General features: G+C 43.7%; 1 protein-coding gene across 1 annotated transcript in view; it reads left to right on the top strand.

The window, feature by feature from the left end:
* KPNA3 (karyopherin subunit alpha 3) overlaps positions 1–14057 on the top strand; it is an 86626-nt gene that overhangs the window by 45764 nt on the left and 26805 nt on the right. Inside the window, exons 3-7 of the mRNA XM_034758524.1 lie at positions 7049–7138; positions 7411–7440; positions 7531–7583; positions 7672–7767; positions 11783–11868. Of these exons, the coding sequence (XP_034614415.1) occupies positions 7049–7138; positions 7411–7440; positions 7531–7583; positions 7672–7767; positions 11783–11868 (355 nt within the window). The remainder of the gene's footprint in view (positions 1–7048; positions 7139–7410; positions 7441–7530; positions 7584–7671; positions 7768–11782; positions 11869–14057) is intronic.

Raw genomic sequence — 14057 nt, 5'->3', positions numbered from 1 at the left:
ATAGAGTAAACTATTTTATGTTGCAATGGTCAGAGGTGGGGGGGGGGGGGAGGCTAAAAATAATGTGTTTATAATATAGCAGGATCTCACCTATGGAAGCTTTAGTTTAGTTTCAGGAAATATTATGAAAGAGCTACAATTAGCACCAAAATTTAAGTTTTGCTTGGAAGGCCTTGCTGCGTGTCAGTTTTCACAGAATTGTAGTCTCTGAAACAGAAAATTACTGGCATGAATTGATTTTTTCCCCCCCGTACCTGCCTCTACTTCCATTTCCTCCTATCTTCGCTTGCTGTTTTTGATTTTTGTTAAAGTTGATATCTGTCCCTCTGACCCAGCTTCCTCAGTGAGTTTATTTTACTATCCGGGAACTCAGGGAAGTTGCCTCTTTTGTGTAGGAGTAGCTCATGGTGTTACCAATCAAAAGTTAAAAAATCACAAGCCAGACCTCCCCCCAAAATCATGATTTTTTTTCCCTGAAGATTATATTGTGGGTCTTTTTATAATTCCCCTTGCTCAGCTTCAGTGTGAATGTTGCACCCTTCCCAAATTTATAAAATCTTATTCTGATCCCCCCGAAGGAACTCTTGTGTTTGCTGGAGCCCGGGAGGGGAAGCGCCCACCCGGGGGCACAGGGTCTGGAGGCTGCCCAGCAAACAGTGAAGCCGCTAGCGCTTGGGCTTTGGGCAGCCCCCTTGCCTCCGGACCCTGCGCCCCCGGCCGGGCACTTCCCCTCCTGGGCTCCGGCTGCTGTGCTCCTCCCCTGACTCTTCAGCTCTGTTTAAGAGCCGAGCTGCCGGAGCGCTCCGGCTTCAGGCAGCCCCCTTGCCTCCGGACCCCGAGCCCCGGGCCGGGCACTTCCCCTCCCGGTCCAGCTGCTCTGCTCCTCCCCTGACTCTTTGGCTCTGTTTAAGAGCCAAGCTGCCTGAAGGCTACCGGCTTTGGGCAGCCCCCTTGCCTCCGGAACCTGTGCCGCCGGAGCAGAGTAGCTGGAGCCTGGGAGGGGAAGTGCCTGGCCGGCGGCTGGGGTCCGGAGGCAAGGGGGCTGCCCGAAGCCGGAGCACTCGGGCAGCTCGGCTCTTAAACAGAGCCGAAGAGTCCGGGGAGGAGCAGAGCAGCTGGAGCCCGGGAGGGGAAGTGCCTGGCCAGTATTTTTCCCGGACATGTTTGGCTTTTTGGCAATTCCCCCCGGACGGGGGTTTGATTACCAAAAAGCCAGACATGTCCGGGAAAAAATGGACGTATAGTAACCCTACTTCAGTGCACATCTGGTCTTGCATGGTCAAGGGTTCTTGATCCCCTTCTCCTATGCCTGGGAGTGTAACTGCAATTGGGTTCTCTTCTCTCCCTCCCTAGGCCTTGTGGGGCAACATCAGGTTATTCATTCCCCTCTTCTCTCTCTTCCCAGGTCTGAGGGAGGACACCTCCATGGGTTCTTCATCCTCTTTCACTTTCCAGTCCTGCTGTTGCACAGAGGGGGAGTGGAGGAGCAGAGGGCATACTGATCCATTTTTCACAGGCAAGGGGAGGAGCAGAGCTGCATTGAGCTTTCTGTAGCTTCTTCCTCCTGCCCCTCTTATGAACATGGTGTTAGCTGCTCCCTCTTCCCTCAGGAGCTAAGGAGTTTGGGGGTAGGGGAATGGCCTGTCTGCCTCAGGCTGCAGCCCTGATTGGATTGCTCTTTCCTAGGAAGCAGGGAAAGCAGCCAGTCAGAAGGGGTTTTTTTCCTTCTTCTCTTTCCCCCCCTCCCCCCTCTCCCCATGTGGCTGGAAACCACATGAAGGTCAGAGCTGCTTGTGTCCTCATGGGACTGGCTCCAGCAGGAGCCAAAATTTCATTATTAATTATGAAATTGTGAGAGTTGGCAACACAGTTCAGGTGCAGTTCTCTGTTGCTGAGGATGCAAAAGGGAGATGGCCTAGTGATCTCATGGTAGTACGCCAGAGTTCAACAGCAAGCTTGATCCTTTGGTCCCCATGAAGACAGAAACTGAGAACACTGTGGCTTCAACTCCAAGCCGCTTTAGTGCCTGTCTGAAGCATGTTGAAGGAGCAACATCGGACTATGGAGAGAATTCTAGAACTGTCCCGGCCCATAGAGCTTATTCTTATGCAGGCTCTTTAGGATAGGGAGAAAGGGCACCTGAGAAGCCCACCCCCCCCCCCCCCCCCCCCCCCCCCCCCAAATGATCTGTCCTTGCCACTGAGCAGGGGAAACAGCCTTCCCAAATCAGGTCTTTCATGCTGCTCATGATTCACGCAAGCAGTAGGAAAGACAGTTACATTTACACAACTCAAGAATTGCCAAGGCTGAAACCAAGTCAGCGTAGTATTAGTATCTGCTTAAAAGGATATAAGCAAATACTTTGTCAAAAACTAACTCAGCCAAAGAACAGCACCATAGTCATTTGTTGCTTGCCTAGTGTAGAAACGTTTGACACAAGCCTGCACGTTGACTCAGTCCTTTAGTTTGTGCCTAAAATGGCTTGTGTGCACAATGGCCATTTTTAACATTTTCACAATTAAACCTCACAAAGAAATTTAAAACACTCAGGGCCTGTTTGCACTATAAGAACCACCATGCTTTTGATTGTCTCTCATTATAGGGCCCTTTGCTGTGGCAGACAATTTTGGTAGGTGGATGGTTCTTGTAATGCAGACAAAACCTGACTGCTAAATTGGGGGGTTCTAACCCTGAATTATAGCCTGGAGAGAAATTAAACTGTTAGTATGTTTGTGAAAACTGTCCTGGGCCTCCTGATTTGTGTTTGGCATGTATACAGGTTATGCTTTCCAAAGCACAACTAGCCTGGTTCTTGAAGTAGAATATGGGCCTTCTAGCAGTAGTGTCACATGAACTGCAAAGGAAAATAAACTTATGCCTTTTACTAAACCTCTGTGATGGATAAAAATGGGTTTTTCAGTCCTGGGGCTTGTTTCATTCCCTGGTTGGAAAAGCCTTAACATACTGTTATTCCCCCGTCCCAGTTGAGGAGTGGGAAAGCTGTTCTGTTCATGTACAACTTATGATGTTGTTCAACTTGAGTTGTCTAAAGAATCCTTCAACCAAAGAAAGGGAAATAATGGCGTGATTTTTCTAATGTAAAAATCAAATACAGAAAACATCTAAATAAAATCAAGCCTGAACTACTTTATGTATCATAAATAGGCAATAAGGGCATAGTCACCATATCCAGTAAGGTGTGTATAACTGTGACGGGATCCATAGGGTACAACCTCAAACTGTGGGACTTCTGTTCCCTCTTAATCTCCTAGTCTAGGCTGGCTCTCACAATGCTTTGCTCTAGTGACAAGCAGCAAACACCTCGAGGTGCAGTTATCACTTAGCCACCAGCATGCAGTAGCTCACCCAGCTACATTGCATGAACACTCTCCAAGCCACTCATGAACTATACGCCAGGAAACACTAGTAAGTCTCCCAAGCCTCCAGCCTTGCACCAGAAATACACCATCGTGCACTGCTCAAGACCTTCTTTTGAACAGTACAAACTTATTAATTAGTTCACCACTTTGTCAAAGGAAAATGGACATGAATCAGCCTTTGTAAACAGAATAGATTTCCCACGCACTTTTGATAAACTCACTGGTAAGGATAAAACATTAAAATAAGTTTGACTACAGAAAGATAGATTTTAAGTGGTAAACATGAAAGGTCAGAGTTAGTTACCAAAGAAAATAAAAAGTAAACATGCAGTCTAAATCCTAAAACTAAGCAGTATTTACATCAAGAAGTTTCTCTCACCCCACTGGATGTTGCAGGTAGGTTACAGCCCTTAATTTGCAGGCTTTCCCTTTAAACCTGGGACCAGTCTCCTCAGTTCTAGTCTCTGTCTTCCCAGCATTCTTGTTGCCGTCAGTGTAAATGGGGGAGGAGAAAGGTAATTGCATGATGCAATTTTCTCTTATTTTATACCCTCAGTCCATATGCCTGGAAAATACTAGCCCAGGCATGTCCTGGTGGGCCTTGCTAAATCAGGATATGTCTGTACTGGCAAGTTTCTGCACAACAAGTTATACCACTTTTATTAAAACGCTGGAATTAAACAGCTGTTGCATGTCCACACTGTGCTCCTTGTGATAGTGGAGTGCATCCACATTAGAAGCTCTTGCAAGGGCAAAGAAAGCAGTGCATTGTGGTAGCTAGCCCACTGTGCAACTGGCCACAGGGTGCTTTGGGAAGGGTTTGCAATGCCTCATGGGACAGGCACAGCATCACATGATGCAGGTTTCCCAATCCCATTGTTCCATGGGCATCCTACTACATTGCCAGCTGCTTTTCAACTGAAGTGTGGGGGGGGGCAGAGTGTGTAACGGGGAGTGTGTGTGTGTATGGGGGTGCGAGGGGGGGAGACTGTGTTTTGGGGGATAGAGAGTGTATGCATGCTGTCTTGTAAGTTCAAACAGCAGCAGGAAGCAACCAGTCTTGAGGCCGGAGGAGGGGGAAACCACAGCCTCCGTCCCCAGCTCTCTGTACAGCAATCTCTCTCTCTCTCACATTCTCACACACACACACACACACACACACACACCCTCTCTCTATCTCTCTCTGTGTTCAACAGTAGGAGCATGCCATATTAATGGTTTGCTTTGTGTCCCAGAGCAGATCAGCACAGCATGCAATGGCTGTCAGAAACTGAGCTTTGAAAGGGGAGGGGAGCATGTCTCCAGGGCAGCCCAGTTCAAAACAAGAGCACAGTGGCCACTTGAGGGATTATGGACACTTTTGGAGGCCAGTTGATTGCTTTCTGCGCTGTAATGTGTTTACATTGCCAATATAGTGCTGGAGCCTCTGCGCTTTAAGGCTTACCACTCTCGTCAAGGTGTTTTTTTGATAACACTGCAACTGAGGAGTTTCTGCACACTAAGGGCTTGGTTAGACTTGTGAGTTACAGCGCATTAAAGGAGCCCCGGGCGCACTAGCTCACTACCCGTCCACACTGGCAAGGCACGTAGAGCGCTCTGACTCCACGGCTAGAGCGCTCCTGGTACTCCACCTCGGCGAGTAGAATAATGTTTGATGCGCCCCCACTGGAGCACCCCAGTGTCAGTGTGAACGAGGTGTTGCATTACTGCGCTCTGATCGGCCTCCGGAAACGTCCCATAATCCCCTTAAGTCAAGTGGCCACTCTTGTCATTGTGTGTTGGATATGCCCTTTGAAAGCTCTGTTTGACAGCCGTCATGCTTATCTGCTCTGAGACAAAGCAACCATTACTGTGGAATGCTGTGTGTGTGAGAGAGAGAGAGAGAGAGAGAGAGGCGGGGGGAGAGGGGGAGGTCTGCTGCTTTCTGAACTTACAAGACAGCATGCTGACATGCTCTCAGTCCCCCAAAAAACCCTCTCTTTCTCCCCCCCACATACACACAATACACTCCACTCCACCGCCCCATTTGAAAAGCACATTGCAGCCACTTGCATGCTGGGATAGCTACCACAATGCACTGCTCTCTGTGGATGTTGCAAGAGCTGCTAATGTGGCCACACCAGTGCGCTGTCAGTGTGGACAGATTGCAGCGCTTTCCTTACTGCGCTCTACGAAGGCTGGTTTAACTCAAAGTGCTCTACATCTGCAAGTGTAGCCATGCCCTAAGCGGCGTGGTAGTGTGTACACCTTGGGAGTTACTCCACAGAAAGCTGCTTTACTGAACAGTAACTTGCCAGTGTAGACAAGGCCTCATAGAGTTGAGCAATCCCCATTGTGTGATGCTTGTGCAACTCTCTTACAGAATTGTATATCTCTTGTTTACAACTCCCTTGCTGATTAATGGTCATTTAACGCCCACCTGGGTGTGGGTCACCTCCTTTGTTGTCACTGGAGAAATAGCAGTGGGTGACTCCCAAAGTCACAACATATTTCAATAACAACCAGACAGCAGAATCTCATAATTTCTTACACACTAATGATATGCATATTTTGACAGAACAGTGGGTTTCAGCACATCATGACCTTTCGTATGATATCTTATAAGGCATGCTTTGTATGAAATATCACAATCATATATGAATGATGAATATGGGGGTTACAGGGTGCTCTTTTGAGATATAGTGTGACACCATAGCAGATGATAGTTTGGAGGGGAGAAAGTGTCTTTAATTGCTTGCATAATGGAGAATCAGAGTTTTTGGAATTAAGACAGTGTAGTTTGCTTTTTAAATATTTAACCCAAAATGAAGATGGAAATATAGTACAGTTGCAGGAAACTATGCACAGAACAAAAGATAGACCATGTCTAAAATGTGGAAGAGAGAGTTTTTTCTGTGGAAGAGAATTTTTTTCTGGTGAATAAACAAACTTGGAATAAAAATCTCAAAACTACAAATAAAACATGTTCGTTTGGCATAGTCGAAACCTTTATTTGAGTTTTTTCCTCTTATAAAAGTAGAAAACTTAGAATATAAAAGGTAGTAAGCAAGCTGATTAAGCAGACTGAACATTTTGTGGATGCTTTAACATTGAAAATGCAGCTTATTCAGTGAAGCTCATCTGAGTAGTTACTAAACAAAGCACTAAGTTGCAGGGTACTGTGTTATAAGTAGAAACTGTTGTTAATGCTGCAGTGACCAGGGTCTATCAGTGCCAGTGTGTTGGAGCATGTTTGTTTACACCTAGGATTAAAATAGATGTAATCAGGATATCTGAGCAGCTTGTAATAGTCTTATTTACAAACTAATTTTAGTCTTATTTGACTAGGACATCATTATTCATTTCTAATTTAAGTGACTGTTGAGGCAGAGCTATGTGTGCTATAAACTCCACGTAAAATATTGATACTTTTTAACTGAAAGGTGTTAACTATCTATTTTATGCAACGGATTGTAGTATTTTGTCATGGTTCACAAGATACATGCTTATATATAGATTCAAATCTATTTTAGCTTAAGACAAAATGAGTGATTTACAGCTGCCCTACTGTAAAATCAGTCTGGAGTTCCAAATCTCTTTATGTAAACAATCTTATGTAAATTATTTTTAAGTGCCTCTGTTTGACTAGTCAGTATTGATAAGCATTAAAGTGTCTTTAATATCTTTAGAACAAAAGAGATGAACATCTTTTGAAAAAAAGAAATGTCCCTCAAGAAGAAAGTTTAGAAGACTCGGATGTTGATGCTGACTTCAAAGCAGTAAGTTGCTTGATTCTGAATCTGCTTCTAAAACTTAGTTTCTTTGGTAGTGGCTAGAAGACTTTTGTTCTGTTATTCACTTGAGTTTGAGTCTTATGTTCATTTTTAAAATGCCTGTAGATGGACAGAAAAGGCAAATCCGAGCAGTTACAACTCCAACGAAGTAGTGGAGTGGCACTGCTCACCATTGCTCAAATGTTTAGTCTAGAATGTTTCAGCATTAAATGTAATTTTAGTAATTTGTTGCTAAATGATCTCTCTTTCTTTTCAAGCAAAATGTAACACTAGAAGCTATATTGCAGGTATGTTAAACTTAATATCTTCAGTTTCTTGAATTCAGAATTTAAGGCTCATTTGATGGATTTCTGAATTTGTTTATTTTTGTATTGCAGAATGCCACAAGTGATAACCCTGTGATCCAGTTGAGTGCTGTCCAAGCTGCAAGGTAAAAAAACCCAGCAACATGCACACAGTTGCTACAGAAATTTTCCTTGATGATGTTATTTACTCATCTGTCTTACTTAATTTTACAGAAAACTGTTATCCAGTGACAGAAATCCACCTATTGATGACTTAATAAAATCTGGAATTTTACCAATTCTGGTCAACTGTCTAGAAAGGGATGATAAGTAAGTATACATTTTTTTTCTTTTCCCCCTTTCCTTAAGTTTTATGATTAAAAGGCAGCACTATTTCAGATGCAAACTTATGACCATGGCCATGTCATGGTCCCACTGGGCACAGTGGGACCAAATACCACAGCATCATTGATCTTGGTTGCTGCACTCTTCCCCAGGCTGCCTGTTTCACCAGCCTACACTTCTGGCTCCCTTCGCTCTTTCTGCAAGGTGGACTTCAGCTCTGGCTCCACTGAACAGTACAGGGAGCATTGTGCTGCTATCTAACTTCTCTTTGAAGGGAAAGCTGGAAAACAAAAGACAGCTGCAGGCAAGTCCCAGCAGGGCAGAGTTCAGAGGGATATGGTGAATTCCTTGGCACACCTTAGAAAAATGCCAAATTGCACAATCACAGAATCATGGAGTCCATAGCTCTGATTGGGGAGTTGGGGCAGTTCATAAACCCTCAGCTATCGTTTCAGACTCTCAGGCAGGCATCACTGTATTTGTTTACACTCGCTTTGAGTTTTCAAGGTTACTTCTGCAACCATAAATTAGAAACATTTTTAAATGCAAACAGATTTTGGATGCCGTTCTGCAGCTGCAGAATCATAGAATACACAAGGCCCTGCTTGTGACTTGCTCAGCAAACCAGCTATTATGGAAATGCCTGGTAACAATTTCATAATTAGGGTTGCATTATAAAATGGGCTATAAGCGCCCATTTTTCTGCAAAAGTAGATGTCCAACTGGTGTGACATTTCACACAGTTGATTTTTGTCCATTTTCTGTGTAGTTTTTTATGGCTTCTTTGTAAATTTGTAGTAGGGAGTCTTTGAAATTGGGATCTGGATGAAATTTTTCCTGGGCAGTTCTTTTATTGTGATCCATATCTTTTAAAATATTGTCTACAAAATTTGAGTAGGGGATATAGATCTGATGCAGTAGGTAGTTAAAAACTTAAGTTGGAGTTAGGGTCATTTTTAGCTGCTCTTCATGTTATAATTGAAAGTTTATGCACTGTACATACAAACCTGACTGATGGGGAGAATGGGGAACTGAGTGCACAGAAGCCTGATTGATGGAGGTTGGGTGCATGTAAAACCTCCACTAGAAGCCATGATTTGCTGTCACTTTCTCGTACAACAGAAGCGATTCTGCACAGCTATTGTCTGTTAGCAGATGCTCTTTTAACCTTTTTGTGTCCACAATACCCATTCCTTTCCTACACCACCTCGAATTAAGAATGAACATATCTAGGAAGCTATTTCACAAAAAGCTCCAAGAAGCAGTTAGGGTTGCTACCTGTGCAACATACCTGAAACAAATCAGTGAAAGCAAGGAAATGAAAAGTTAAGTCATCTAATACTACATACCCTGTACTCCTCCAACCACACGCACACATCTTACGATTATCACAACTACCATACCGTTCACTGCAACCTTAATTCTGCCCCCTTGTATAAATGCTAGCCCTCCATCACTCCCTTTAACCACAGTCTACACACAACTCTTTACCAAACTACTACTGTGTATTTGGCTAGGCACATGTCAGATGCAACATGCATGGTCTCAGGGAAAATAAATACTCTATATACACTCATATTCCTAACTGATCCACAGAGCTTCTTTAACAGGCTATATTCCCCTGCTCTTGTTGGTGGAAGTGTGATGGTATTTTACTGGCAATCAGTGATATGGGACAGACCAGTTCTGTGATGCTTTTGCATTACAATGCTCCTGTGACAAATTTATTCTGAACTTTGTCCTTTCATTAATCTCATCAAATAGGGTCTGTTGTAGGAGTTCGTGTTTTTCTTTTTTTTTTTTTTCTTTTTTCTTTTTCTCTCTCTCTCTTTCTCTCTTCAGTGCCATATCCTCTAACACACCACATGCTAACGGTCTTCCATCTCACTACGTCTTGGGTCAGCCTCTTTTTCCTTCAGTCTTGATATTTTGGACTCTTCTTACCCACATAGTTGCCAGGACTGTGCTTTATATGACCAGTCCGTCTGTTTGGTCCAGTTATTCTGTAATTTAGTGAGCATAAATACGCTGTTTATCTTAGGCCATCCAAAGTAGTCCATTTAGAGATGGTTATTTCTAAAAATAAGTCAAAGTTGAAACTGTGCTATGTTTTTTTCTTCCTTTCAGATGTCTTCTTTTTGAAAATAAGAAATATGCAAATGTCAAAAATGAATATAATATATATCTAATACCTTCTAGATCAGTGGTTCTCAAACTTTAGCAACCCAAGGATCCCCATTTTGATTTAAAATTTTTCATAGCCCCCCAAGCCGGCTTTTAATTTTCCACAGGGGTGCTCAACTCCTGCTCAGGCCCTGCCCCCACTCCACCCCTTTTCCCAAGGCCTCACCCCCGCCCTCACCCCTCTTCCCCAATTCTTTCTGCCCTTCCCCGAGCACTCCCCATCCCCGCTCCTCCCACCGCCCTCCCAGCGCCTCCTGCACGCCGCTGAACAGCTGTTCCGTGGTGTGCAGAAGACACTGGGAAGGAGGGTGAGGAGTTGATCAGTGGAGCCGGTGGCCCTGGACATGACTCACGGACCCCTTGGAGCTGGACAGGACTCACAAACCCCCTGGAGTACCCTCAGGGGTCTATGGACCCCAGTTTGAGAACCGCTGTTCTAGATACTTACGATATTTTACAGTGAAATTACCAACACCGTGTTAGCCAATGCAACTGTTTCCTCTACCACTTATAGAAAAAAACAGACCAAACCCCACAATCCCCACTGAAAATGTGGCAAAACCAAGGACCCTTGCATCTTGCTTTCAAACACTCACTCTGTTGCACAAAGAGATTATGGGCATTCCATAATAGGTGTTCTGCTGAGAACAGCCTGCTTCTGTTTCCTCACCCCACTCTACAGGACAAACACATTGAGCTGACCAGCCCTAAAAGACTTCAGTTGCCAGGTTAAAACCTGAAATGGTCTGTATGATAATTTAAGATGTTACATGACAGTTATTTTCTCCCCTGTATTGTCAATATTTGCTTTAACTGTGTACAAACTCCTGTTTTTGAACCAACTCCCCACCCCCACCCCCAAAAAAACCCAACAACATAGGACTGAATTTCTGTAGTGATTTCAACAAGGGCAGGGGGAATTGGAAGAAGTTTGGTTATATTTCTGGTATTTGCTCTCTGGGCCCTTTGCAGAGGCAGCACACTCATCCCTTGGGGAAAGATAATGGACTTTTCCAACTAATTAAGGAGTGACATAGCAGTGGATGGAATCCCTGGCTAGAAATATGGTGGTCAATACAATAAGTATAGCATGTGTGGTGGGGAGGAGTGTTGCAGATCTTAAAGATATGTAAGACAAATGTTTGCAGGTTTTGGAAATGGCAAGTACAGGCCCATACTTCCGCACGCTTGTCACTCTCTTGTCTGACCCCTGTCAGCTCCACAGGCCAATCAGAGCTGCTTCATGTGATTAACAACCGGTCCCACAGCATGTGGAGCAACTAGTGCTCCCTTCCACTTCACTGGAATGCATGGGGTTAGAGCATGCAAAGTCAGAGCAGGCTGTGGAGTAGCAGCTCCTGCCCCTCCACTCCCCACCCAGTGAAGATTCCCCCAATGATGTTACCTTCCCCCCAGGCCTCAGAGGGGGACAAAGATCCCCCAGTGCTGGTCTCTCCTCCCTCCCAAAGCTTAGGGGAAGGGGTATTTGTATCAGCTGTGTGTGGGGCAGACTCCGCAGTGTGTGGATATGGGGAGGTGCCTTAGTTGTGGGAGGGACAGAATCAATTGGCTTGTTTTCAGTGGTGATGAGTAGTAGATGAGGCTTTGGCAAGTATAATTTTTTTTCCCATTCCCTTAAACTTCTCAATTCTTCTGAAATGTCTAGTCTTTTTTTTTAAAACTACATAATACAGTATTAAATTCTGCAATTTCTATATATAGACACAGCTAATAGCTGTAGAGGGCAACCATATAATAGCCTAACGAGCACACTTCAAATTACTGCTTGACTTAAATTTTTTTTTTTTTTAAACAGTCCCTCATTACAATTTGAAGCTGCGTGGGCACTGACTAACATAGCATCGGGCACTTCTGCACAGACCCAAGCTGTGGTACAGTCAAGTAAGTGCTAAAAGTTGCTCATTTTTGGGATATGTGGATGTTGCTGGGTAAAGGTGAAAAGTGTCTTCCGTTTGGAATTTTTATATTAAAACCATGAAAAAGAAATTAGCAGAAAGGTGCTAGAAATAATAGTCGTGCTTTTGCTTGTAACCCTTGAGGTATTTGCCAACAATGATTAGCATTAGGAAATTGAGGCCTGAGTATGGAAGTTTGAAGAGTCATCTTATGAGCATCACAGAAAATGTTAATTCTTTGTCACTCTTGAAAAGATATTTCCTGAAATTGAGTGCTATTACTCTCCACAGGACTAGAACCAGAAGGCTTAATGAATAATTCTTCCTACTTTAAAAAGATACTATAAATGTTACAGTTTTAAAAATGCTGTTAAATACAGATAACTGCGTTAGGGTTGCACAGTTGAAGTTAGTCAGGAAATGCAATCGTTGAAGATTTTAATAGCAGCTTTAACATGAGCACATTGTTCAGTTTATCTAGAATTCTTGTGCTCATCATGACATCTTTGTGTTACGTCATAAGCAGTGATATATGAAGTTGTGTATTTAAGCAGAGTAATAAGAATAGGAAATCCATACACATGACAGAGCCTAATTAATGATTTCATATAACTGACCACTGAGAGGCATGAGGGGAACATGTCCTCTCCCGAAATCTGGCTGGATGTCCTGCTCAGTTAATACCTGGCAGGGAAAATGCAAGGGTAGGATCAGTCCAGGTGTCTACTGCACTTTTAATGGGAGTGGAAGGGAAAGTGACTCAGGTGTCAATAGCTGTATTTTGTTTCAGGAGAGCAAATGAGAATGAAAAGTGCAATGGCTGGAGCTTCTGCTGTTTCCACAGGAAGAAAGGGGGAATAAGAAGCAAAACAGCCTCTGAGCTGCTCCTCTTTTAAGAGGGATGGGGAGTGAGGGAACAAAGGGTGCCTTGGTGCTGTTGTAGAAGGAAAGAGGCTATGCTTTTATCTTGCACTAGCTTAGGTACAGAAGGAGCTAGGAGGCTAAAGGCTGTTGGCAATCAGAAGAGAACACCAGAAAAGGGGCAGTAGTATTAGGGGCCTCACAAAAAGAGATGGGGACTGATTATTTTAAAGAGGTGAAAACAGGGATGATTTTATTGATTTTTAGAGGGGCAGATAATGCATGCAGTGTAATTTGAAAGACAGCATTAATTTTGTTTAGGAGAAGAGGAGAGTTGATTTTTGAGAGGAGATGCGTTAACTGGCTTGGTGGGAGAATAAATTTAGAGGGGGAAATTGGTGTGGAGAGATTAATTGAGCTAGAATTTATTTATTTAGGGGGCAAAGATGTGGAGGGAATAGCTGATTAGATGTGACTGAAGGTGAGGTTGAGGGGGGATGGGAATTGAAGGATTTGAATTACTTTCCTGCAGTTTGGCCTGTACCTTCCAGAGGAAAGGAGGGAAGGAAGGGGTAAAAATGGTAACTGTAAGCTGCCCCTCTCTGCCTATCTCCCATGAGCCCAGCTACCCTTTCTGCTGCAGCTTGTGTCTCAGCAGCCATGTTCATTTCTTTCTTTGCGTTTTGGTGCGGGGCGGTGGTAAGAGGGTGGTAGCTATATTAGTCTCATAATTAGATATTTTCAACAGACGGTGGTGGTTTAGCCACAAGCTGCAGCTGAAAGGCCAGCCAGGCTTGTGGCAGACAGGATGTAGAAAGGAACTAAGTCCAAAGAGGAGGAGTTTTTTTTTGTTTTTTGTTGTTGTTTTTTTTTAAAGTTAACAAATATATTCAGAATATCAAAGAAAAGGTGTTTTTAACGTTCCCTTGTCCTTCCACTAGGAACTGCTTTTCATAGTCAAAAGGTGCATTGCATAAATTCCCCAATCAGTTTTGAACTGTTTTTAATATTAAACTAATGAGAAAAAAGGAAAGGAACATAAACTCTGGCAAGTCAAGTGTAAAAGTATATTTAGGCGGGCAAAAAAAGAATTTGAAGAGCAACTAGCAAAAGACACACAAACTAACAGCAAAAACATTTAAGTACATCAGAAGCAGGAAGCCTGCCAATCAGTGAGGACAGTGGATGATCAAGGTGCTAAAGGATCGCTCAAGGAAGACAAGGTTGTTGCAGAGAAGCTAAGTGAATTCTTTGCATTGGTCTTCATTGTAGAGGATGTGAGGGAGATTACCACACCTGAGTCATTCTTTTTGG

Source organism: Trachemys scripta, chromosome 1 (assembly GCF_013100865.1).
Source record: "Trachemys scripta elegans isolate TJP31775 chromosome 1, CAS_Tse_1.0, whole genome shotgun sequence".
NCBI classification, from domain to species: Eukaryota; Metazoa; Chordata; order Testudines; family Emydidae; genus Trachemys; species Trachemys scripta.
Note: the sequence above shows the minus strand (reverse complement) of the source record. Positions and strands in the feature narration are given on the sequence as shown.